The sequence below is a fragment of the Tamandua tetradactyla genome, chromosome 14 (genome assembly GCF_023851605.1).
Source record: "Tamandua tetradactyla isolate mTamTet1 chromosome 14, mTamTet1.pri, whole genome shotgun sequence".
Taxonomy (NCBI): domain Eukaryota; kingdom Metazoa; phylum Chordata; class Mammalia; order Pilosa; family Myrmecophagidae; genus Tamandua; species Tamandua tetradactyla.
In genome coordinates this window covers 85,719,844-85,745,633 of record NC_135340.1, presented here as the reverse complement: position 1 = coordinate 85,745,633, position 25,790 = coordinate 85,719,844, and the positions used below count along the sequence as shown (strand labels likewise).

The 25,790-nt window shown below is 51.4% G+C and overlaps 1 protein-coding gene across 4 annotated transcripts in view; it reads left to right on the top strand.

Moving 5' to 3' along the window:
- The first annotated feature begins 286 nt into the window (after positions 1-286).
- Positions 287-25,790, top strand: part of ITGA11 (integrin subunit alpha 11) — a 121,378-nt gene continuing 95,874 nt past the window's right edge. For all 4 annotated transcript variants that reach the window (XR_013162453.1, XR_013162452.1, XM_077128340.1 and 1 more), the window contains exon 1: positions 287-367. Coding sequence is in view for 2 of the 4 variants with exons in the window: in XM_077128340.1 (XP_076984455.1) it covers positions 316-367 (52 nt within the window). In the remaining 2 variants the exon portion in view is untranslated. The remainder of the gene's footprint in view (positions 368-25,790) is intronic.

Here is a 25,790-nt window from a genome sequence, read left to right as displayed (position 1 = left end):
AAGGAGGCGCTACGGAGGTGAGGTGGCTCCCAGGAGCCGTTCTCTGGAGTTGCCTCCGAAGGAGGAGATCCGGTGGTAGCGCCGAGGCCGCCGCCTGCCGCTTGCCCAGGTGGCAAAAGAGGGGCCTGGCGCGACTGCAGCCGGGGTGGTGTCCGGGCGCCCCTCCCCGCCGCTCGGGCCCTCCCACTTCCTCCCAACGAGCCGGGGCTGTCAGGGAGCCCCGCGCGCCGCTCCCAGTGCCGTGCAGGCTGCCGCTCTGGCGCGCTGCCTCCCGCCGCCTCCCCGCACCCGGCACCAGCCGCCGCGCCGCGGGCCATGGACCTGCCCAGGGGCCTCGTGGTGGCCTGGGCGCTCAGCCTGTGGCCAGGTAGGTGACCCCCCTCCCGCTCGCCTTCCCCTGCCTCTGGACGCCCCTCCCCGACCGCCGGCTGCCAGGAGCGGGACGCGCGGTGCGCCTCCCTGGAGCGGGCATTGGCTGCTCTTGGGGGACGTGGATCCCCAGGGAACGGGCCGGGTCTAGCGGCTCCGCCAAGTTCCTCAGGAAAGGGAGGCGCAGGGGGGCGACTCAGAGTCACCGGAGTTTGGTGTGTGGGGGCAGAGTGGAAGAGGCTCGAGTCGAGAAGAAGCGCCGAGGGCCGGTGGCCGCACTGGACGCCCTCGGCTGCTTCCAGGGGTCACGCCGGGGTTGCCCGCGCCGCCGCCGGGGACTTTCGGGGTCTCCGAGCGCCGAGGGCGCGCTTTCCCGGCCGGGGAAGGAGACTGGACGCGCCTCGGGCGGGCCGCCTCGGCTGCTCTGCTGTCAGGCGCCGGGAGAGCATCCCAGAGTTTGGAGGGCGAGGCGCCGCGGCCCCGAGAGGCCTGGGGGAGGCTCCTGGAGCCGAAAGCTGCCCAGCGCCTCACTCCGGCGGGTAACCGAGAGAAGCCCCAGGGGGTCGGCCGGGTGGCGGCGGTCGGCCTCCCCCGCCGGGCCGAAGGCGGCGGAGCGCAGCCTGGCTGTCCAGGGCGACGTTACCGGATGCTCGATGCAGGGACAGGGCATCATCCCTCAGTCTGGTCTCGCAATTATGCAATTATCCATTAATCCGGGGAGGCCGTCGCTGTCCCCGAGGGGCGCGCCACCGCCTAACGCACTCCAGGTGTCCGGGCGCTTGTGGACCTCGGGCCGGTGGGGTGCGGCCCCCGGGAGCGAGAGAGCAGCCCGGGGCTCCCGGCGGTGAGGCTCTCTGGCCCCGCGCTCCCCTACCAGGCGCCCCGGCCCCACGCGCCACGCGGGGATCGCCGCCCACGGCGTTGTTCCACCGACAGCAAAAACTTATGAGACCCCTCCTCGGCGGAGCCCGGCGCACCCTCGGAAAACAGCCCCCTCTTCGGGCACTGGCTGGAGGAGGACTATGGCTTTGCCTTCCCTAATGCCAGGGACAGGCGGGGGCTGGGGCCAGTAGAAGGGATCAGCTGCGGTGGCGGTGGCGGCAGCTGGAGAGGAGCCCGGCAGGAGCGCGAACAGGGCCCCCGCAGCCTGCGCTCACTCACCCCAGGCCAGGAATACCACCGGAAACAAGTGGGCCCTCCTGTTGGTCTACAGCCGAGCTGCTGGGAGGGCCTGTAGTTGAAAGGGCCTCTGGTCGGTGTTGCTCAGTTGGAATCATAGAGCCACAGTTGAGAGCAAATGCTGATGCATTAAGTTGTGGGGTGTTTTAGAGGGCTGCAGTGAGGCGATGGGGGGACAGATTGACCAGGTCAGGATATATCTAGAAACCAGCTATAGAGGGAGGCCTAACCCACTCAAGGTGCGTTAGGCAGAAGGGGAGATAACTCCAGGAAGCGTTTTCAAATCACTAGGAGATCCTGCCACAGGGAAAGGGAATTCACTCCTGTGTGACCCCAGAGGCCCAACCAGGATGAATGGGTGAACCCACCAGAACCCAAGATGAAGTGGTCTTAGACCTCAGGGTCTAAGGACAATTGGGACCTCAGAAAGCTAAGAGTGGAGGCTTTGGAATCAGACCTGGGTTCCAATTCTGGCGTGGTGGACTGCTAGCTGCACAACCTTGGGCAGGTCATGCAACCCCTCCAACGAGTTTCTTCATCTGTAGAATGGAGATAGAAACTTGGAATTCATAAAGACGGTGGGCTGATTAAATGAGGCACTATAAGAAACACACCTAGCACAGGGCCTGTAGTACAATAGCATTTAATGAAAGGTTGTTGCTCAAGCAGGGGGTAGGAAGAGGGGACATTGAAGGACCTCCAAAAACACAGGATTTGTGAATCATAGCTCCCTTTATATGGAGAGTTCTGTATGGTCAGTTTGGGTTCTTGAAGTATAGGATTCATTAGACATATCAATCAATGTTAGACGGGCATCTGCTTGCAAGGTGCTGGGGGTGAGGACACAAACATGAAGGCAATCTCAGACATGCCTGTAGCTGAGAATAAGGCATCGCCAAGGAAAAGCTAAATAGAGGCACAAGGGAATGAATGGTGCAAAAGAGATGAAGGGCTAGAAGTTCAAACAATAGAAGTTTAGATCCAGTAGGATAAGCGAGGGAGGCTTCCTAAAGGAGATATAATTTGAACTGGGCCTTAATGGATGTGTAGCATGTGGGCAGACCTTAAACTGGGACTTTCCATACTTTCGAGCGCTATTTCCTAGGACTAGAAAAAGAGCAAAAAGTCCACTATTTTAAAACCACAAAGCTGACCCTAATCCTGAAGATTGGAAGGGTCTCAGGGGGTCACTGGCTCCAGGGCAGGACTGACATTTATCTCTCATCGGAACATCACATCCCTGGTAGGCAGCTGACTTGCTGGTGGCAGCCAGTTTGGCTGGAAGCAGACCTAGCCCCCTGCCGTGTCACAGGTCAGCTTGGGGATGAGCCCTCACTGAGGCCAATATGAACTCAGTTTCTGCCCTTCTGGAACACCTGCCACAGGGTGAGCGTGGTAGTGGGGTGGGCAAAACTATCAAGAAGGCACAGAAAAGGAATAAACAAATCCAAATACTTTTATAGTTGCTGTTCATCGAGAGCAGATCCATTGACCAGAACTTTATGATCATAACACATCTAGATAGGGGTCGCATAAGAGTGGTTTAAAAAAAAAAAAAACAGTCCTTACTGAGCACCTGTTACCTGCCAGCCCCATAAGGACACAGAGGGGGAGCAGACACAGAGTTGGGGTAGAGGGTATATGTCCTGGAGTCACAATGCCTATGATGGGTCTGGACTTTGCCAGTCATGGCACTGGGCACTTGGGCAAATTACTGACCGACTCTGTGCCTTGGTTTCCTCACCTGCAAAATGGAGATAAAGATAGAACTTACAAAGTTATTACAAAGATAAAATATGCCAGGGTACATCAAGTCTTCAGAAAGTGCCCAGCACATTCTGAGCCCACCGTGAGGTGATCTTTCTTCTCCGTCTTCATCTTCATCATCATCATTAGCACTCAAGGTGTTTACCATTCAGTAAAGGGATCTAAGGATGTAGCTTTTAACTCAAGTCCATAAGTGAAGCCTAGAGAAAGTGCTGGGGTCCTAGGGCTCAGATGAGATATGCGTGCTAGAGCCCTAAATACACCTAGATTTTTCTAGCCCTTCCCCAAAGATCTAGCCTAAGATCTTGATCATAATGGGAGCTCAGGGAGTTTTTGCTATCAACATGTTCTCAGTGTGGGTATTTTGTGGTGGTGGAAAGGAGAGGGCCCACTCCTCTCTACTTCACCCTGCAGCTCTGTGGACCAGCGTCCTGTTCAATGGGGAAAACTTGTATGGGCAAAACACAGTGTTTAGGCTCCACTGAGATGCAAAGGCTGGAAAGGTCCAAGCCCTGCTCTCCAGCTCACAGGTGGAGCAGAGGAGATGAAGTTTGTCACTTGTGTCCCCTGCCACCCACTCTGCTGGAAGCTTATCAGCCAAGGCCCTAAGGAGCTTCTGGATCCTCCAAGACCACATGCAAGCCCCGGGGTCTAAGGAGAGGGGAGTGGAGTCTCACCCTCTTTCTACTTACTCACTGCACCCCATCTCTATTCAGCCACACCGAATCCCCCCGAGACGGGATGTCCATTTCCTTGCCATTCCCATTTTCCCCCAGCCCACCCACATTGGGCCTCCAGTTCCCATCTTGAGGAACTGTGTCTCATCTGAATCTTGCTCTCTCTGAACCTCTTTCTTTCCCCTGTCTGTAGTGAAAGGCCCTCTTTCCTCTCCCAGCTATAGGGGAACTTCCTTTCCATCATCTTCCCCCACGGTTTAGGATTAAACTGTGCTGTGAGCTGGCCTGGCTTGGCTCTTGCTATGTAGAAGGGAATCAGAGAGATTTTTTTTTAATTCTTTTTTCTCTCCCTGATGCCTGACTTTGGAGATTATTGTCTCATCATAGGCTTCAAGATCTTATTTTGGGAGTCAAGGTTGAACATTGTTTAGTGCATTTGCAAAGAGAAAGGAACCTTTACCCACCTTCCTAGGCAGTGACAGCCTCCTGCTGACTCAGGCAGAGTCATTGTATTAGTTTGCTAAAGCTGCCAGAATGCAATATACCAGAAACAGACTGGCTTTTATAAAGGGGATTTATTAAGTTATAAGTCTACAGTTCTAAGGCTATAAAAATATCCAAACTAAGGCATCCAGAGAAAGATACCTTGACTCAAGAAAAGCCTATGCTTGTCACAAGGTAAAGCACATGTGTCTGTGGTCCTTGTTCCTTTGGCTGGTGTCTGTTGGTCCTTTTCCCGGTTTCGTTGCTTCTAGCTTCTGATGCCAGTGGTTTCCTCTCTAAGCATCCGTGGCCATCACTTAGCTCCTCTTGGACACAGCTGTGAGTTCTGGCTTGCTTAGCATCTCATGGGTAGGCACAAGGCAACATCTGGGCTCTGTATCTCCAAGCATATGTGTCTAGGCATCTGCTCTCTCTGTCGGCACTCCAAGCTTCTCCAAATGTCTGCATCTTTGTGGGCTCTGAAGCAACTGTGTCACCTTGGGCTTCTACATTTCCAAAGTCTGTGTCTGGGTCTGCATCTGAAGTTTCTCCAAATGTTTCCCCTTTTAAAGGACTCCAATAAATGAATCAAGACCCACCTTTAATGGGCAGAGTCACATCTCCATCTAATCAGAAAGCCACACCTACAATTTGGTGTGTTACATCTCCATGGAAACATTTCAATCAAAGGGTTTCCACACTATGATATTGAATCTGGGTTAAAGAGAAACTTGGCTGCCCCCACAAGATTGGATCAGAAAAAAGACACGGCTTTTCTGGGGTACATAACAGTTTCAACCTGGCATAGTCAGCTATAAAAAATGCTTTAAAAATTCACAAATGAATATTTTAAATGGGATCTCTGCTGCTCCTCATTACTTAATGCCCCCACCATCACCACCCTGTGACCTCGGGCCAACTCTGCACCCATCACTACCATCAACTCATAGCCACACCAGCCACACCCTCAACTTGGGGGGCTTGCAGTAGGGAGGCTGCCACAGACAGCACCCACCCCCATCATATAAAATCCACAATGAGTTCTTAGTTCAGTGCCTAGGGGTTTGTTAACAGCCAGGGGAGGAGGGGAGGAGGGAGACTGGAGTTGTAACCAAAAATAAATGAGCTCTGGATACTTCTATAGAGTGTTTCCATGCTGTGTACTGTGACCTATGTCACAAGATGTGTGAAATCCCACCTGAAGTAGCAAGGTCAGCGCAGTCAAACCCCCAGGATCCTCTCCCTCTCCCTCCCTGCCCCCATCTCTTGTTTCCTGTTTCATCCAAATGCTTATTAAATGGTAATGATCACACGTGAGCTAGGGAGCCAGCTTGCCTGGATTCAAATCCTTTCTAGCTGAGTGACCCTGGATAAGCCCCTCTGGACCTCATTTCCTCATCTGTAAAATGGGGGGAATTACAACTTCCAGCCGCTGTGCGGGTTAAGTGATTCATACATGATTCATTTGTGTAACGTGCTTAGAGCAGTGTCTGGCACCCAGTAAGCTCTTGGTTAACAGTAGCAGTTATTACCCATCCCACCATTTGCTATTTGATTTATCCCAATCCCGTGCCAAGCATTTTCTCACATCTCACTTCAGCCTCGCTGCAGCCGCATGAAGTCATTACTGCAATCACCAGGTTACAGGGCAGGAAAGGGAGACTCGGAGAAGTCAAATGGCTCGTCCAAGATCATGCCAACAGACCTTGTATATTAAGGGATTTGCTGACCCCAAAGCCGATGGCTATTAATCCATGCTTGGTATTCTTCTGGAAACGGGCCTTGAAAGTACAAAGTCAAATAAAATAGTCTTGCTGAAAGAGCTCGTCTTCGGGGAAAATGAGACCAGTGTGCAGACGGCCATGCTGACAGGGGACCCAGGCCCAGGGATGGTACAGCTTGCTCCTCAGCCTCGGCTGCCGGTTCAGATCTAGACAGTGACTCCTCCATGCAAGGTACTGGCTTAGTACAAAGTGGTCCTCACATCTTGCCTCATTATGTGGGAGCGTCTCTCCCTTGCTTGCTCTCCAGCTCAGAGCCAACGAGGAGTCTACCACTTGCCTCCAAGTGCTCAATAACTCTGGGACACTCTGACTGTCTAGGGGCTCGCACTCTAGTACATTCTTGGGTCCAGCTGGGCACTCCCCCTCCACTGCCATTCCCTTAATCAAAAGCTACTCTTAATCAAAATCCATTCAGAGCTAATGAATGGATTCGTGCCAAGCAGGGTGAATGAGTGGTGACAACTTGGTGTGTCTTACGCAGTGGGATCCGCATTTTAACAGAGACATGCCTTGAGCCAAAGGAATAAAGGGCTGATGAAGGAACTTCAGACATGGGATCAGCCAGTAGAGGAAACAGCTGGAATAGGAGGACTGCCAGGCATGATCCCATGACTCAGCCCCCTATTCCATCACTCGTCAGATGTCCCTTGCCCCAGTCCTAGTTAATGATGGGCAGCCTCGTCCTGTAGGAAGAAGCCAGTCTGTGGCTTGGGTGACGCTGCTCTAAAGCGGGCAGAGGTTTCTCCACGTGGCATGTGGGGCTAGTTAGGCAAGTTGTTATGGCAACATGCTCCATAATTCTAAACAGGATGACACAGAGAAGAGGTTCCTGCCTCCGCAGCTGTGGCTAACAGCTTTCTTCCCCCAGTAGAATCACACAGTGGGTCCAGGCTTCCAAAAGCCCCGCCATTCCAGGCCCCTCTGAAGCTGTTATGAGTGTTCAAGCAAAGGAGCCACCTGACTCAAGATGGGGCCCTGAGAAAGCAGGCTGGCTGGGGAAGGGACACTCCAAGGAGGGAGAGGGGGCTGGCCTGAGGCCGGAGCTGGGGGGCCCCTGCTCAAACTCAACCTCACCGTCCCTTACCCAGAGGACCTCAAAGCCTCCTACCTGAACTCCCACCAAATACTCCTTGACTTTATCCATCCAGCACTCTCTCCAACAGCAGCTAAAGTAGGCTCAAACACAAACCGAGTTGTGTAGTCATCCCCTCCTTAAACCCTCCATGGCTCCCCACGGCCGCGAGGTTGAGTCCCCAGCCTGCTCTTAGGACTTCCCTGTAGCAGCATGGGCACCCCCCATGGCACCCCCACGAGACTGAGCTTCTCTGAGTGTCCATGCGTCGAGTTCTGCCTGGCCTTCACACACTGTTCCTCTACCCCATCCCATCCTCCCCTTCCTTCCTTCAGACTGCCTTCTACTTTTCCTCAGGTCTCTGCCTGAGCACCGCTTCCTCCTGAAAGCCCCACCTGACCCCCTCAATCAGAGCTCAAGTCTCAGCTATGTGGTCTCAAGAGACGCTGTACTTACCCCAGGAAGTCTTGACCATAACTGCCTGAACATCTCCCCCTACTGGATGGTGTGCACCATGAGACCAGGGTTGACCTCTGTATCTCAGCAGTCACAGACAGCCTGACATAGTAGCTGCTCGGTTAATACAAATTGAATGAATGAAATCAGTTGGTCCAAGTAAATGGAAAGATATTTAAGGGCAGGATAGATGCCTTATATTTCTTTGCACGTGCGCCCCTAGGAGGCCCTAATAATAGACCTTGGAGCCTGGCCCTGTGCTAGATACTCTGGGAGATAAAAGATGAGAAGAGATAAGTCTTGTCCTTCAAGGAGCTTCTGGTTTAGTAGGAGAAAGAAAATCTCTGGATAAATAACTACAATACAAGGTAGGAAGCAATAAGGACTGCGGGAGAGCTGCTGATAAAGGACTAAAGGATTTGAGAGGTGGGAGCAATTATTTGTAAATCCAAGAAAGATTAGGTCAGCAGCGAGCAGAAGCAGGTAGAAAGTATAGCTGGGCAAACTATCATTTGGTCGACAGGAGGCCTGGAGTATGTCCATGTGTAGCTGTAAGAATGGGACGGTGGGCCGAGACCACTGAGAGGGGACCTTAATGCCGACTTAAGCATTTGGATTTAGCAAACTGGGAGCCACTGAAGGCTTTTGAGGGAGAGTAGTGGCATGTTCGAATCTGTGTTTTGAGATGTGAGTGCAGGGTGGCATTGGATGTGACAGGACAACCACTGGCTTGAGTAAGTGTGAGTCCCGCGCAGGATGGGGCCTCCTGTCCCCTGTCCGCGTTCCAGACCCCAGAGGAGTGATTCATGCCCCAAACTTTAAACAGCCAAGATTCTGATTTTAAAAGGCTGTGAGAGCAGAAGAAACCAACGAGAGGGACAGGCCAGACCACAAGCCAAACGTCAGCTGTGGAATATGCTTGCTGCTGCCGGCGGGGCCAGCCTGGAGCAGAGATGCTGGCAGGCTCAGCCAGAGGCCCTGCCGATTGTCCTGAACTGGTGGCAGTTGTTGACGAGACTGTCCCTGCTCTTCCCTGTCTTTCCAGTGTGGATTTGTCTGCCTTCTAGCATAGGGTAAGCCCAGTCCCCTGCCACACCCCAGCCTGCAGGTGCCCCTGGTCCCACCTCATCCTCCTGGTGAGAGCGCTGGCCTCCCTTCAGTCGTTCCACCTCTGCTAATCCAAGACCAGGAGGCACAGAACGGTCTGGGGGCTGCATGTGGGGGCTCCAGAAAGGCTACTGTGACTTATGTCAACTGGTCCCCCCGGATCTGCCCTTTTCTCTTCAGGATCTTTCAGCCAGAGGGGTCCTGTTAAATGTAGGTCAGATCATGCTGTGTCATGTCTCTGCTGCAAACCCTCCGAGGCTCCCCCTTTGCCTCTGAATAAGAGGCCGTGTGTGTGACCTGGCACCCACTCCCTCTCTGACTTCACCTCTACGCCCCTCCCTCTTACTCACCCCACTCCACCCATCGGCCTCGGGGACGCTCATCAGGCATACAGACCCCACGGGTCTTCGTACTTGCTGTTCCCTCTGCCTGGAAAGCTCTTCCCCAGATCGCTTCTCTTGGGCCTCTGCTCCATCACCCTCTTATCGAGGCCTTTCCTGGCACCCATAACTAAAATGTCCACCTCCCCCTGTTGCACGTATACACATAGACAGTCCTCCTATCCCCCCTCCCTGCTTCGGTCTCTCTGAGGCATTCAATATTATCTAATATTCCTACCTATTTTATTAATTCACCCTGTGCATCTTTTCCAACAAAATGTAATCTTCACGAGAACAAGGATTTTTGTCTGTTCTGTGTACTTGTGTCCTACCCCAGAGTCGAGAACAGCGTCCGACCAGAGTAGGTACCTAATGAATAGCTGTAGAATGAATGACCCAATCAATGAACATCTCCCACCAGCCTGCGGCACACGCCCGAGACCCCGGGACTCAATCCAGCACCCTCTGAGTTCAGCATCACCCTCTCTCGAGTCACCGTTCTTAGGATCCAGGCACGTGGGTGGGCTCGCCTCGGGTCTCGACACTCCTGTGCCCATTTGTCCTTTCCAGGCCAGAAGAAGCTGGTGGCACTTGAGCCTCGCTTGCAGATGGATGGGCCGAGGAAGGTTTCTGAGGGGCAGGAACGTGTTTGGAAGCAGGGAGGGCCTTAGAAAGTGGCAATTCTGTTCGCAGCAAGCAGCATCCCGTGCTGTTCTGCATTATTTGCTGTGACTCAGACAGGAGACATGGAAAAGGCTGTGATTTTATACAGTGAAAGCTGAAGTATATAATGGACTTCCCGGGAAACAAGGGGGTGGAGCAGTTTAAAGTGCCTCGTTTCCCACAAAAGACTAGTGATTCAGACAAAATCCATGCACTGCAGAACGTGGCTCTGTCATTTAGTACCCAAGAAGGAGCTAAGAGTGCCCTGGGAAGATGATGAGAGCTGAACAGTAGATCCCAGATTATAATCCAATCATCAGGAACCACCAGACTGGAATCCATCCTGGCAGCTCAGTGGTGAGGTGGAAAGACTGAGTCTGAGCCCCTCTCGTCCACATGAGGGGCACATTCCATTGCTATGGGTTTGATCACCAGACCCAATATTTATTAAAGGTTGGCAAGTCCATTTTCTGCTTGGAATGTGTAATGGAAATTAAAATACCTACCGGGGAGTATTAGTATGAAAAATTACCAGACAAAATGTCTAGAGGGAGGCATCTCACAGTGACTATTGGCTTGCAACAGGGATACCTGCGAACCTTCACGGACAGCTTCCATGAGTAGGCTTTGGTACAAGCATGCTTTTCATCCTCTCAATAGTTCTTTGAGGTGGGAAATGATTACCTCCCCATTATAGAGATGTAGAGATTAAATAACTTGCCCAAGACTGCCCAGGTGATAAAATCACAGACTGGGCTTTGACTGCAATTCTGAGAGGCTCAGTGGCTTGGTTAAGTGCTGTTTGGGCCCAAGATCACACAGCGGCTGCTAAATGAGAGAACCAGAATCCAAACCCAGAGTTTTCCAACTCAAAAGCCCTGCTTTCCTGCTTCTCATGGGCCGCCCACATAACTTTGGCCAATCTGTGTAACACCTTGTCTACTTTCACTTAATAATTTTCTTTGAATTGGACTCTAAATAGACTCATTCTTTCTCCTTACCCCCATCCTAAACAACCGTTGCTGTGGAATCTAAGTTGTGATTTGCCTGTAATTTTTCAATGCCCATTAAATAAACCCAATAAGAGTCAAGTTTTAATGTTCACGCTTGTGAACTGTCTAAACTCTTCTCACCTGCCAGCCGTGGGGAACACAGGGTCACACACTGAGCGGCCCTCAGGAAGGACAGGCCTCCCCCACGTCCCCAAAACTGAAGTGTGACAGGGGGTGGGTTAGGCTGGAAGACTTTTTTCATGAACCAGACCTAGCTTCTATTCACCTCTGGCGTGACTCCTCAACTTCCCTGGCTCTCTCTCCTTGGAGGTTTGATCACGGGCCCCTCAAGGGAGTCTGGAGAAGCTGGAAAGTGTCCAGAAAGCAGGAGTGGCCATTTTCTCTCTTGCTTAGCCCACCCCAGGGTGAGACCCAGGGAAGCATTTTCTTACCACCAGTAGCCAGTCCCCTTGTTCCTGGCAGCACCGTTTGGGTTGGCAGTGGCCCTGCTGAATTTCCCCAGTGCTGACGGGGTGGGGCCAGGAAGAGGGGTCTGCCCAGGGTTCCTGACACATACGGGGACAGGAGTTTTTAGGTGAAATCGGAAACCAAAAGCCCCAGATCAAAGCTTTGCTGAGCATGGGCCGGCCTGGAGTGGGGGGCTGGGGAAGAGTATGATAGGGCAGTGGGAAACCACTGGGGGCAGGAATCCAAATAAGCCTGTAATCCCCATGAAAGAAGGAAACCCCGGATCTCCTGCCTAATAAATGTCTTTAGTGGCTGTAAGTTAAAGTAGCGGGGAGCAGGTCTCTTTCTCCAGTCTTTGGCAGCTCTGAAAAGGCCTCCTCTTTCAGGAAGCCCTCTTTAACCACCACCGAAGTGGCTCATATTCCCCTGGGCCGCTCCATCTCCTCTCATCAGCAACATCCCCACTCTGCAAGGCTACCTGGGCCCCTTGGGCAGTGGCACAGTTTGCTTCCTTTGCTCTTTCTCTTTCTAGGCATAGCATCTCGTCACCCTGCCCTACCAGCAACACACACCCTCTCAGGTAGGGTCTTGACACTGCTTCAGCCAGTTCATGCCAGCTAGCACCCCCTGTTGTTCAGACACTGGGTTGCTCAGCCTGCTTGGCAGGAAAACAACTAATAAACTAATTCACACCGCTGAACGCATGGCTGGTCGCATGTTAGACTTACTACCTATACCACTCCCCTTATTGGTTTTTTAGGAGCGGCTGCTTGAAACCAGCTATAAATTAACCAACTTAGGCCTTTCTGGGCCAACCCCAAATGTTATAGTTATGGAAACCAAAGCCTGAGGTGTGGATTACAACCCCTGCCCCCCCCCCCCCCCCCCGCCGCTCTCTCACACACACACACACACACACACACACACACACTAACCGGACCCTCCAGCCAAGCTTGGGGTGAGGGAAAAGCCCTGGACTGCAAATGAGGATCCCTCCTGGATCAACCCCAGGCTCTGATACTAAATTGATACTTAAGTCTTAAGACTTCTGTTCAATCACTTCTAAAATAAATTTTTGGCCTTCGTGTTTCCAAAGGCCTTTGGGGGGGGCTATGCTTCTGTGTTTTCGTGAACATTCGCTGAGCCAGAACCTCGGCTCTGATCATAAAGCCAGATGTCACATGAGAAAGATGTTGACAACAGGAACTTGACTGTAAAACAACTTCATCAAGAGCATGGGTGGACTCAGTGCCAAGTCGGTCCTTCTGCATCCACTGGCCCATGAGGAGTCCTGGATCTCAGGGCCCCAGGAGAGGCCTCAGCACCCACTGTCCCCTAGGAGGGCCTTTAACCCAGTCTTAACATCCAAGTCCCCTCCAGATCATCCCAGACAAGTGGCCATCCCCAGCTGGCATACCTCCAGTGATGGGGAGCTCACCACCTCACGAGGCAGGCCTTTGTTTTCGAGCAAAGGCAGATGGTATCATGATGGTATCATAATCAACTCTAAGGGCCTAAAAGTGGCAGTAGACATTTTGAGAGAGCTTTGTAACTGTGAGGAACTGATACGTACTGAAAACCAGAAAAACTGCTGCATAAACACTCAGGGGACCCAACCACGCTTCCACTCCCCAGAATTCCTCCATCCCCACCTGGCCTAGCCAATGGCTTCCAGTTAACTTGGGCTCTGCTGGATCTCTGTTGGGCCCCGTGTAACCAGAGAGCTTTTCAGATGGGTGTGAGTATATCCATTGCAGGGCGGGCCCCCAGGCTTGGAAGGGAAGGGCCCCCACAATTCCTTTTTTTAGTTTGCATTTCAAAGGGCAGTGGTAGACTGGCCCTGCAGTTCCCTGGGTCCTCGCTGCCCTGCTTCCTCTGGGCCAAGGGAAAGCCCTGCCACAAATTGCATGCCCCGCGCCCTGCCCTGCTCTTCCTTTTCCCAAATACTCCCTGGGCTGGAGCTAACCCCAGAGGCACAGGTCTCTTGATCTGTATGCCATGGCAAGCTTAGAAGTTTGAAACCAAAACCAAACACTGTCTGAGCTCTTTGAATTGGGTAGTTTATTAGGAAAAGGAGGCAGTTGCTGTCCACTTTGGCTCCTTTGAAATGGTCAGTGGCCAGAGTCAGAGAGGGCAGGGCCACCAGTGCAGCCGGGCAGGCTGTGCACCCCATAAGTCATTGCTCCAATGGGAACAGCACCCCTTGCAGCTGTAGTGGGGGTGAGGTGAAGGAAGTGACCGCAGTGTACGTAGTGGGCTTTTTTTTCAGGGCTTAGAGCTAGAGCATCTCATCTACTGTGTGTCATTTGCAGATGAGGACCCTGAGGCCCAAAAAGAAGAGGAAATTGGCACAAGTTCACAAAGCCAGTTAGAGGCCATCCTGGGATTAGAACCAGGGCTTCTGAAGCCAAATAGAGTACTCTAAATTCTCTCCTTCCCTGACACTCAGAGTCTCACATTCCTCCTGAACCACTTCTGAGAATGGGAACAGGGGAGGAGTGTACCAGACTCTGGAGGCCTCAGTACTTCCATTCATTGTGTTCCTATTTCTTTCTGTGCATATTGAGCACCTACTCTGTGCCAGGCATTGTTCTAACCACTGAGGATAAAGTGGGGAGACGGGCAGACACAGTTCCTTCCAGTGGAGTCCTGGTCAATGTTTCATGACAGATCCTGGCTCCGGCTCCTGATTTTTTATCATTTGCCAATTACTGTGGTATAAACAGTCCCACCATGGCCAATTTCAGGCCACCAATTCGCTCGACCTCAGCGAATGAGGATGGCTGCACACAATGGGCTCTCGTGAGCAGGCTCCAGCTTGTCACTGGAACTCACACTCCAGTGGGAAAAGAGACAGCGTCCAAGTAAGCAAATAGTTCTTACAACCCTCTATAATTATTTTAGCTGTAAAAGAAATAAAGAAGTTGCTATGAGGGAGAATAATGAGTTCCCTATTCCATGGTCAGAGAAAACTTCGCAGAGGCCATGACATGGAAATTGCAGAATGATGAGGAGCCAGCCAAGCAAAGACTTTGGGAAAAAGTGGTCCAGGCAAAGAGAACAGAAAGTGCAAAGATTAGAGTGGGGAAGAGCTTGGGATGTCTGAGGAACAGAAAGGAAGGCAACAAGGGATAAGGAGGATTGCACAGGACAACCTAGCTGGTCCCGGGGAAGGTTCTGGAGTCTATTCTCTTTGCAATGGGAAAACCCTGGAGAGTTTTAAGCTGTAAAGTGCCAGTAACTAACTGGCATTTTCCAAAGGTCACTCTGGCACTGGGAAGGGCTGAGCTCAGAGCTGAACAAAAATTGAGGGAGCAGCTAGAAGGCTCTTGCAAAGCCCAGCCACAAAATGATAAGAATGTCTTGATCTGAGTGATGGCAGAGAAGAATGAGAGGAGTGGATACAATTCGAGAAGACTTTGGGGCTAAAACCTGCAGGATTTGCTGATGGGACTGAAGGAAAAAGTATGAGGAGAGACTTCCGAGCTCCTAGGGGCAATCCCACTTCCTGAGGTGGGGAATCTTGGAGAAAAGCAAGTTGGAAGCTGGAAGGGAAAAGCCAGCCATGCAAAGTGTGAGATCCTTTGCGACATCCAGGTGAATATGGCCCCAGGCTGCAGGACGATCAACCAAGGGGCTTGGGGGCAGCCTGACTGTGAGCGGGGGTCTAAGCTGGGGACTGTCCCTGTGCTCGGCCAGACCCCGTCCTGGCGAGATTCCCACGGGTATATATATGTGGTCACATCTCTTGGCTCCCGTTTTCCTCACAGCTTGGTGTGTTTTCATATCCTTCAGAGCAGCTCTTGAGAGCTTCAAGGAAGAGATCTATTTTGATCAGTTTTCCTGGCTAGAGAAAGAGCAAAATGATACGAGACAGAAAAACACACTGCCTTTCAAAATACTGTGAGTTTGCTGTCGAATGAGGTGATCTATGTAGTCTTTGAAGAAACGAGACTGGTGTCCAGGGCTGGGAGGCAAAACAACATTAATGACAGCAAATTTCTGCTTGGCGTTTGCTGTTTTCAATTTTTAGGCCTGTTTTCCATGAGCTTGACAGCTGCTTAACCAGCACATTGGCAAACTCCTGTTTGCTAAAAACAACAAATACTTGCCTTTGCTTTGGCTGGCGATTCCTTGCTCTCTCCTCTCCCCTTCTCTAAATGGCAGTAGTAGTGAGGAACCCACCCGCATCTGGCCCTTGTTAGGCATCCTGAGAGTGGCAGCAGAATCTCCCTGGAAGGTTTGGGGAAGTTGTGGAGCAGAGCGTTACCCGGGATTGGGAAAGGTCGATCCTTGCTTTGTACGTGCTCCCAGGCCGATCCTTGCTTTGTACGTGCTCCCAGGCTGATCCTTGCTTTGTACGTGCTCCCAGGCCGATCCTTGCTTTTTATACGCTCCCAGGCTGATCCTTGCTTTGTGCGTGCTTCTAGGCTGATCCTTGTTTTGCACGTGCTCCCAGGTCAACCCTTGCCTTGCATGTGCTCCCAGGTCAAGCCTTGCTTTACATGTACTCCCAGAGTGATCCTTGCCTTGCACGTGCTCCCAGACCATTCCTTGCTTTACACGTGCTCCCACCAGCCAGAAGAACTTGGCACGTAAGCCAGCATTTCAGTGAAAGAGGCCAATGACTTCAAGGCCACCCTTTGCACATGTGTCTACTTCACATGTGTTGAGTCCCTACTGTTTGTAACACTAACCTAGATGCCATGGGGGTACAGGTGCAGCATATGGCTTGATTCTTGTCCCCCCAGACTCTCCACCCCAGCCGGGAGGGTGGGGTCAGGAGGCAGAAGAGCCTGAGAAGGAGGATGGGGGGCAGTGTGGTGAGGGAAAATCTATGCCCCAGGCTCCGCCAAATGGGTAAGTACAGAATAGGGGGCAGAAAGTAGGAGAGGAGACTGGGGTGAGAGTGAAGGTGCTTCTTTTGTACAGAGAGTAGATTAGAAGCCACTTGGGAAGACCAAATAAGATCATGGAGATGGTGCCTCAATGGCAGAATTCTCACCTGCCATGCTGGAGACCTGGGTTCGATTTCCGGAGCCTGCCCATGCCAAAAAAAAAAGATCACGGATCTGAAAGCTCTTCACAGTTTGCACCTCTGCTTGAGGTGAGGGTTTCCTCACCTCTGAAGGTTCTCAGAGCTAATGTGGAGCTTAGAAATCATCTAATGACATCCAACCCCATTCATGGTACACATAAGGAAGCTTTCTGATTCCTGACGTATTCTTCTTTCTGTCATTAAACATTCAAGAGGACACCAATGTCATATTGGCCCCGGGTTCCTCTTCCAAGGGAAGGGGGACATTCTGGCCCTGCCTCGGACTGGCTGGAGCCGAGATCAGCTTGCTGCCAGAATCCACAGTGGGTGTGGACTGGGATGTGCTGTTTCCCAAATGAGATCATTTCCCTGAGAGATTCCCCTAAGAAAAGGGTGGTGTGCTCAGATCATGGGGAGAGATGATGATTTTCCTTGGAAGTCTCCATGGCTTAATTCCCACTTCCTGCCCTGCTGTGGATGTAGATGTAGATGGCCCTTCAGATGGAAACCACCATCCATCCCTCGAATGCCTTTCCCTTTTCAGGAAAGAAAGGATGCACACACACGCACACGCACACACTCACACGCACACACTCACACGCACACACCACCCCAGATCCCCCAAGCAGCAGTGTTTTGAACTATATGGAGGCCGGGGAACCCCAGGATATAAGTCTCTATCCTGAGGCAAGGTTCCCTTTTGCTTCTCCAACAGAAGGAAGGAAAAGGAAGGAAGGTGATTGGTTGGTGATTTGGCAGTTGGAGGAATATGACGAAGTAAGATGGTCTCCATAATGTCCTACTGAATTAAAAAAGCAGGGGGATAATGACCAGATATCAAAGAGATGAAGCTGCAGCCAGAAATGCCGTCATTCTGTAAAGAGGTAGGATGCTGATGAGTTTCTTAGAGAAGCTAAAAAACAGGGTTGTCTTTTGCAAGAGTAAAGCAGAGGGACTGGGCTCTCTCCTGGGGAGACCCAAGTTTAGGGAAATTTGCTCTAAAGCACCAGGGGGGCATCAGAGCTTGGGTTTAGGAGCTGGCCGAGCATCGCCAGGCCTGCCCCTTCCATCAGGGCCCCCACCCTGGCAGGAGGGCAGGTCCCGCTGTGTGCTGAGGCCCTGGGGGTGACTTGCAGCTCACTTTCACAAGTGACTTGAGGCTGAGAGACAATGATATTGGAACTGAGTCCTAGAGGGGGAAGAGGAGAGTGGCCTCAGTCCTGGAAGCCAAACTGATAGAGATGTGGAGAGGCAATGACCACCTGCCTACCCACCTGGGGTGCCCCCAAGGCACTGACCTCCCTGCTCCTTCCCTCTAAAGACAGATAGATTTGGAAATGAATCCAGGGAACAGAAGAGAACATTGGAGCTGTAAATGTTTTAAATGTTTAAAACCGATGGGGAGTTCATGTACCAGGGCGATTAGAAGAAAAAAACTGAGGTCCACCCACCTCATTTTATATAAGGGGAAACCGAGGCCCAGAGAAGGAAAGCATCTTTTATAAGGTTTGTGGTAGAAGCCAGAGGAGAAGCCAGGTCTCCCAATGCCCAGCCCAGTTTAGCTTCTCACAGCAGCTCTCAGGAGATGGACATTAGTCTCCAGTGTCCCCTATTCTGAGGTCTAAAACCAGCTGTCCCCCCACACAGGTTCCCAGAGAAGCCCATCCCCTTGGCCTTTGGCCTTGGCATTCTGCTCTCTGACCAGTTTTCCCTTCCAAGGCAGTCAATGCCCCTATTCTCAGAAGTCCCCAGGAAGAGAAAAGCCTCAGCCATTCCAAGGCCGCATAGTCCATGTCCTCAGCCTGGTGCCCCCAATTTCTGACATGTCTATTCAGTGGTGCCTCCACCCACCCACCCACCCACTCAGCCACTCCTTGCTGAGGTTTCAGCAGCACAAGTCCAGCTCCAAGGCTGGGCTGGGCTTTCTGTGGAAAGGTGACCACATGACCTGGACCCCCACCAGTGGCCTGTGCCTCTCTGACCTCTGGGTGTGCCCTGAAGCCCCAGCCAGGGAAGGAGGGCCCTGCGGCCAAGTCTCCATGAGTCAAGCAAGGGCAGAGGGACCCGGGAGCTGGGGCCTGGCTAATGTAGAACATCATCAGGAGGATGATTTCCTTTATTCCTCTCCTTTGGCTTGTTGATGCAAAATATTATCATTTTTGCCTGGAGAATTCCCTTCCTGAATGTGTTTGGCTCAGGCCAATATTAAGATGAGCTTGCATTCCTCCTGGCTGGCCTCAAATTCTAAATTGTTTGCAGAGATTCCAAACAGATGCTCGTGTGCCGACAGCTGGAAACTGGCTGTGTGTTTGCCCATGAGAACCGTACTGACATGTGCCGGGGATGGGATTTAGGGGTCAGAGAGCTGAACTCTTTCATTTTACAGATGGAGAAACTGAGGTCCAGAGAGTCACAGTGAGTCTCCATGGACAAACTGCCAAGTTAGTGACAAAGCGGAGACTAGAAACCAGATTACCTGACCCTGGTCCAAAGTTCTCCCAGCTGCACTTTAGGTTCTTCTGACTTATAAACATGTCTGTCGGCCCGCCCAGCCTGGCTGCAGACTCCTGAAAACCACATATCTTACTATCTTATCCAACTTAATGTCCCCACTACCTAGCATGAACCTGGAGCATTGGAGACCCTAAATGGGAGTTTATTGAGTTGAAGGGCCATATAGGGGGTCATAGAGAAGGAGCAGTGGAGAATTAAGATGGACATGAAGAAATACTGTTTATCTTGGACAAATCGCCATCCCTCTCTAGGCCTTAGTTTTCTTACTTATAACAACAAGCATCTTAAACCATATCAAGTGGTTCTCAAACTGCATTCCAGGAAACCTTAAGGTTCCAAGGAAATATCTCGAGGCTGCCCCTGGGGGAGGGGACTTACTCTCTGTCCCTACCTCTGACCCCAACAACAAACTCTTGTATTTACTTTTATCCGTAAATTCCACCCAAAAATGTAAGATTCATTTCAGAAAAACAGTTTGGAAGCCTCTGGACCCTTTGATCTCTAAGATTGCTGCTTGCCCTTAAAAATAAAATTCTAAGTTATCCCTCCTTAATAATGTATTTGTTACACATCACCTTTGACCCAGAGGGAAACTGTCTGATGGAGAGTTCATGTACCACGGCGATTAGAAGGGAAAAAGTGAGACGAAGGAGGGCCCTCGTGCTATGGGGGTTCTACTGGGGCACAGAGCCTGCGCCAGAACCCAGAAGCCATGCTGAGTGGCAGTCCGTCTGTCAGTTTGTGCCTGTCATTCCTGGATGAGGCAGGACAGCCTAGCCATAAGGCCTGGCATGCATGGCTCAGGTAGGAAGAAGTTACAATTTACTAGCTTGGCCACACTTCTCCCTGAGAGAAAAGGTCCAGACCCATCCTTGCCTCATATCAGACTTTCTGGGTGAGCTCTTTAAAAAGGAATGATCGGTTACTACCCCAGAAACCATGAGTCCCCACAGATCTCCAGCCTCCATTGTTCTTATGCTTTTGTCTGGTCACTCTGTCCCTCCCTCTTCTGACTGTCCATTATTTAAGAGCCAGTCTGTTCTAGTTTGCTAGCTGCCAGAACGCAAAATACCTAAAATGGAATGGCTTTTAAAAAGGGAAATTTATGAAGTTGCTAGTTTACAGTTCTAAGGCCATGGAAATGTCCCAGTTAAAACAAGTCTATAGAAATGTCCAATCTAAGGCATCCAGGGAAAGATACCTTGGTTCAAGAAGGCCGATGAAGTTTAGGGTCTCTCTTAAGTGAGAAGGCACATGGTAAACACAGTCAAAGTTTCTCTCCTATCTGGAAGGGCACATGGCAAACATGGCATCATCTGCTAGCTTCTTCTCCTGGCTTCCTGTTTCATGAAGCTCCCTAGGAGGGGTTTTCCTTCTTCATCTCCAAAGGTCTCTGGCTGGTGGACTCTGCTTCTGGTGGCTATGTCATTTTGCTCTGCTCTCTCTGAATCACTCTTTCTCCAAAATGTTTCCTCTTTTAGAGGATTCCAGTAAATTAATCAAGACCCATGCAGATGGGTGGAGACACGCCTCCACCTAATCCAGCCTAACAACCACTCTTGATTGAATTACATCTCCAGGGAGATGATCTAATTATAGTTTCAAACATACATTACTGAATAGGGATTAGAAGAAACGTCTGCCTTTACAGAATGGGATTAAGATTAAAACATGGCTTTTCTAGGGTACATACATCCTTTCAAACCAGCACACAAGCTGTATCAGTTATCTATTGCTATAACAATGCTGTGTAACAAATAGCTCTCCCCACCCACCCGATCTGAGTGGCACACAACAATAATTGATTATTTAGTTCACATGTCTGGGGTCAGCCAGGGCTCAGTTGACCTAAGCTAAGCTCATCTGAGTAGCTCTGCTGGTCTCACTGGGTTTGCTCATGCATCTGGGAGTAGGGTTTGGTGGGGGTGACTCAGCTGGGGCAGCTCTTTCATCCTCTTCCTGGGATCAGTGGGCTAGCCTGGGCAAATGCTTCCCACATGAAGGCAGAAGGGCAAGTGATCAAGGAGAAACAGACTATGCCTTCCTATGGCCTAGGCTTGGAACTGACACACTTTCACCTCTTCCTTGTTTAATTGGCCAAAGCAAGCCATATGAGCCAGCCCAAAGTCAGAGGGTAGGGAAATAGACTCTGTGCCTTTAGTAGGAGGAACTGCAAAGTCACATGGCAAAGAGCATGGACACCGGGAAGTGAGGACTTGGGGCCAGCAGTTAGGTCTACCACATGGACTCAGGAATGGGGTCACCTGCTTACATATCCCAGCTCTGCCACCCACTAGATGAGTAACCTGGGGAAAGTTACTTAAACTTTGTGCCTCAGCTTCCTCAACATGATAACACCTACATCATAGGATTGTTGTGAGAAGTAAGTGGGTTAATACGTTAACTGCCTCATACGTGGTACTCAGTAGTGTTTGTGGTTATGGTGAGGCAGAACCGAATTTTCTGCTTTCATCTGATACATTTCACTCACCACCTCCTATGCCCCATGTCCTGTTGGGATGCGAATAAAGAGATCAATGAAACTCAGTCCTTGTCCCCACATTGCTCAGAGTCCTGGGATGGAGAGAAGATGTGTGCCGTTAGCTCTGCTCATTTAACAAGCATTCATTAAACACCCTCCATGTGTGGTGCTTCATGCAGAGTTGCTGCCCCTGCAAGGCTCACCTCCCAGTGTGATTCCCCTATGTGCCCCAAGGAACCCCTGGGAAGGAGCTGCACACGTTCACCACCAGCCTGGCAGCTCTCAAGGGCCCCACCTGCCTGGGCGAGTGTGTACTTCCTAAATCTCCTGTGAGTGCAGCAGGCCTTCCCCGGCAAGGTCCCCGCTTCTCCCAGAGTCCAAGGCCTGCTAAGCATGGACGGCCTCTTGTCCAGTGGAGACCTTCTCCCTTCAGCGTCCCCCGGCCCCTCTCTTCTGTCTCACTGGTGCCTATTACGGGGCTCTAGACGAGGGCCCTTGGGCCTCGCCAGCAATGCTCCAGACCTGGCATGGTCTTCTTAGATGCCTGTCTCTGAAACGATGGCCTCAGGGCCCAAATTGGCTGGCCACAGAGTGAGAAACAGTTATTTGCTCAAGCAGAAGGGACAGCGATGCAGATGATGCAAAACAGCCAGCCATTTAAAGCTCATTTCTTTCTGTCTTTGGAAAGTATTATTTCCTTCCAAAGCAGTAGGAGGCCCACTTTTCCATTTCTTTTTTGCTTAGGCCAGTTTCAAGGTCTTTTCTCCCTTTCCCTCTCCTGTCCGGGATTTGCTTTCAGATGCGAAGGTTCTTGGAGCCCAAGTAAAACTGGGAAGAGGGAGCTAAAACCAGAGAATTTGAGTAATATTTCCAGCTCCCACCATCCAAGGAAAATAAAAGCTCTTGCTCACACAGGTATGTCTGCGACCGAGAGCATGGGCCGAGGACAAGAGCTGAGGCCAGGTCCTGGAAGCAGCAAAGCCCCAGAGAGATCTTTGCTCTTAGGTTCCAGTGGCTTCGTCTTGCTGTCATCTCAAATCTGGTGATTCATCCAGTCCTTCCAAGTCTGGGAACTCTGTCCCATCCTTCTGGGATATCTGGTCTCCTGGGTTCCACCTGTTCTGATCGGGGATTCACCAATCAGTTTTCCAGTGGGCGTGGCACATGGGATGGGCAAATTTGGAAGAAGAAGGAAAGAGTCGGAGGAGGACAAGCCTGGAAGAGAGCCTTACAGCGAGCAACTCAAGCCTCTCAAGAGAGTTGGTAGCTTGATGGAGACAGGGCAGGGTGGGCGAGGACCCACGAGGACTTGGAGTTCGTCTCTTCCACTTCTTAGCTGTGTGACCTTGACAAGTGACCTAACTTCTCTGTGCCTCAGTTCCCTCATCTGTAGATTGGTCATAATAATGTATTTCAAAGAGTTGCCATAAGGATTAAATGAATTTAGAAGAGTGCCTGAAACATAGTAAGTACTATGTTCAGGTATGCTTTATTATTATCATCTAAATGGTAGGTGACTGTTAGTCCTTAAGTCAGGGAGCTGGGAGGTAAACTAAGGCACGAAGAAGCCAAAACACACAAAAAGAACCAGACCAAAAAGAAGGAAGAGGACGAAGAAGAAACCAACAAGTTCTGAGAACAGATTCTCAGAAGGTGAGAAATTCAGCAGGTAATTCTATCTATATGGCACAAGTTAAAGATTAAAGCATAAAAAGTCACACAGAGATATTGCCCTAAATAGCTTATAGCCTGCTAAGAAAGCAACACAGGTGTGGAAACAATGTAACCCAGGGGAGAGAGTGACAGAAGTTATGAGCAGCCCAGGCCAAGTGCCATGCAGGGCCAGATGGAGGAGAGATGGAATCAGAGTTGGGCCTTGAAGTTTGAGAAGAAGAGAGGAAAGGCATTCCAGGCACAAGGAACAGCACGGGCAAAAGCACTGAGGCAGCTCAGAGAACAGGGGACCTTGATTACGTTCAATTCAACCAAGATTTATCAAGCACCTTCTATGTACCAGGCATTGCCACAGGTGAGTGATCCAATCCAGGGTTGTCAATCACCCATTGAGGTAGATACTATTGCTCCCATTTGATGGATGAGTAAACTGAGAACCAGAAAGGAGAAGTAACTGGCCTCAGGTCACCCATTTGGTGAATGAGTGCTGGAGGCAGACTTCTAACCAAGCTCTCCCTGAACTTGAAGCTCTCACCATGCCTGAACCCTTCCCTGAAGGAAGCTGGTGGGAGGGTAGGAGAAGCTGGGCATTTCCTGATAGCCCAGCTTGGGCAGGCTGGCCTCTCCTTCCCTGACTCTGCATTCAGCCCAGGCATGCCTGCCTACCACCTTTCACCCACCTTGTTCTTCAAAGCCTGGATCACACTTCCGGAAGCTTCTCTGGCTACCTCAGCCCACACCTTTCACTAATGGCCACAGCATCATGGCCAAAGGGGAGCACTCACTCTCTGTGTGGTCTCCTGTGTTGTTCCTCCCAAGCCGGACTTTAAGCCCCCCAGGGCCGGGCCCCACTCCAGTCGGGTCTTGCTCCCCACCCAGCACTGATCCGGCACACCCCTGTGCCAGGTGCTGGATCCAGCCGAGAACAAACACACACGTGAAGCTGTGGTCCTGACGGGGAGCCAGATGCCATCAAATATATGTAATTGCCTATATAAAAATGCTACGAATTATGAAAATCTATAATAACTAACTTCATAAAGAAAAAGCAAAGTAACCAGCCCAGGGCAAAGCGCCGGAAGCGATGAGACGTTCAGCAAGACCTGACTTAAGGCATCAAGGAAACGTCCTGGGGCCGGGGGCTGCGACTTTTGGGCTCAGATGTGGAGGTCGGTGGAAAGCCCGTTAGGGGCTCAGCACAGGAAATGCTATGTGCAAAGGCCCCAAGGCCGGAGGGGGCGAAGTGCATCTGGGGAGCAGAAAGAGGGTCCTGGCGACTGGGCTTGTAGGGAGCCAGAGGCAAACTGGGACACGTCAAGGCTGGGGAGGCTCAGAGGTTCTTGGGGCCATGCAGGGGGTTTTGGACTTTCTCCCAAAAGCCTTGGGAAGCTGTTTGGGGGCATACAGGTGAAGCAAGGGAGAGTCTGGTCAGACTCACATGGCCTCCCTGGCTGCAGTGGGGAGGGACCAGCAAGGCACAGAGGCTCAGCCGTGCCCCTGAAGTGAGCGTGACCACTCCCCAGGGGCTATGGAGATGGCGGGGGCCGTAGACATGGGCTGGCCAGTGTCCCTGGCAACTGGGACTGTGGCTGCCTGGCCTGGTGAGTGGAGTTTGAGAATCTGTGCACCCCAAGTGATACTCAAGCTCATTGCCATGGTTTCAGCCCCTTCTTGGGACTGGTCTTTTAGAAAGGACAGATAAGAGATTCTGAAAAAGGGGGCAGCTGCTGGTGTAACGTTGGCCGCAGTCCATGAGAAGGCAGCCCAGGAATTGTGGGGTTTTCTCCTCCTTTGTCATCCATATCAAGGGCAGAAAAGTGGCAAGCTGCCCAGCCAGGCTCCCAGGGCCTCTGAAATTGGCCTGCTGATTCCCATCAAAAACAACTTTGTTTTGTTTTGTGGGTGTTTGGGGCTCCTACATCGCAGAGAAGAGGGCATTCTCCGAGCATGAAAGGCATGCCCATCGAAGGAACAAGCCAGATGTCTCACTGGGAGCCAAGATCAGAGTGCTGAACTTGATATCATTTTTAGGAAATCCACTCCCTGGTTGGCTCAGTTTGGTCAGAAGCAACTGCAGACTTGAGGGGTTTGGCCCCTTTCCTGCGGCCTGATGGCCCCAGTCCTGTCCCGAGTGAGGCTGGGGCAGGGGTGCTGGGGGAGGCAAGACTAGTCCTTGACAGAAACCCAAAGTAGGCTCCAGGTGAGGCACCTGAGCCCCAAAGGAGGGCTTCAGCCACAGTAGGAGCACTCTGCTGCCTCCCGTTTGCTTCCCATTTGCACGTCGCAGTTGGAACCCAAAGGCAGAGGAGGTGGGACCTGAGGCAGGTGGGAAGACCCTCTCTCTGAAAAGAATCTCCCCTCCTCCCAATGGGTCCTCCCTTTGAAGGGCTGATCTCCCAGAGAGGGGTACCAGCACCCAGCACTCCACCCTATTCGCTTGCTCAAATATGCTCCCAGTTGAGTGATCTGAGGCCAGTTATTTAAATGCCTGTAGGTATGATAAGATCTATTTCACAGGGCTGGCGTGAGATCTAATTAGTTAAAGTTAGTGTCTAGATACCTAGAATAGTGCCTGGAATATACCAGTACTCAGTAAAAATTCCTTTCTTCCCCCTTTTCCTCACAGGGTGGGGCAGAGAGAGTCCAGGCCAAGTGAGGTGCTGGTCTCTAACCGCTCAGTCAGCC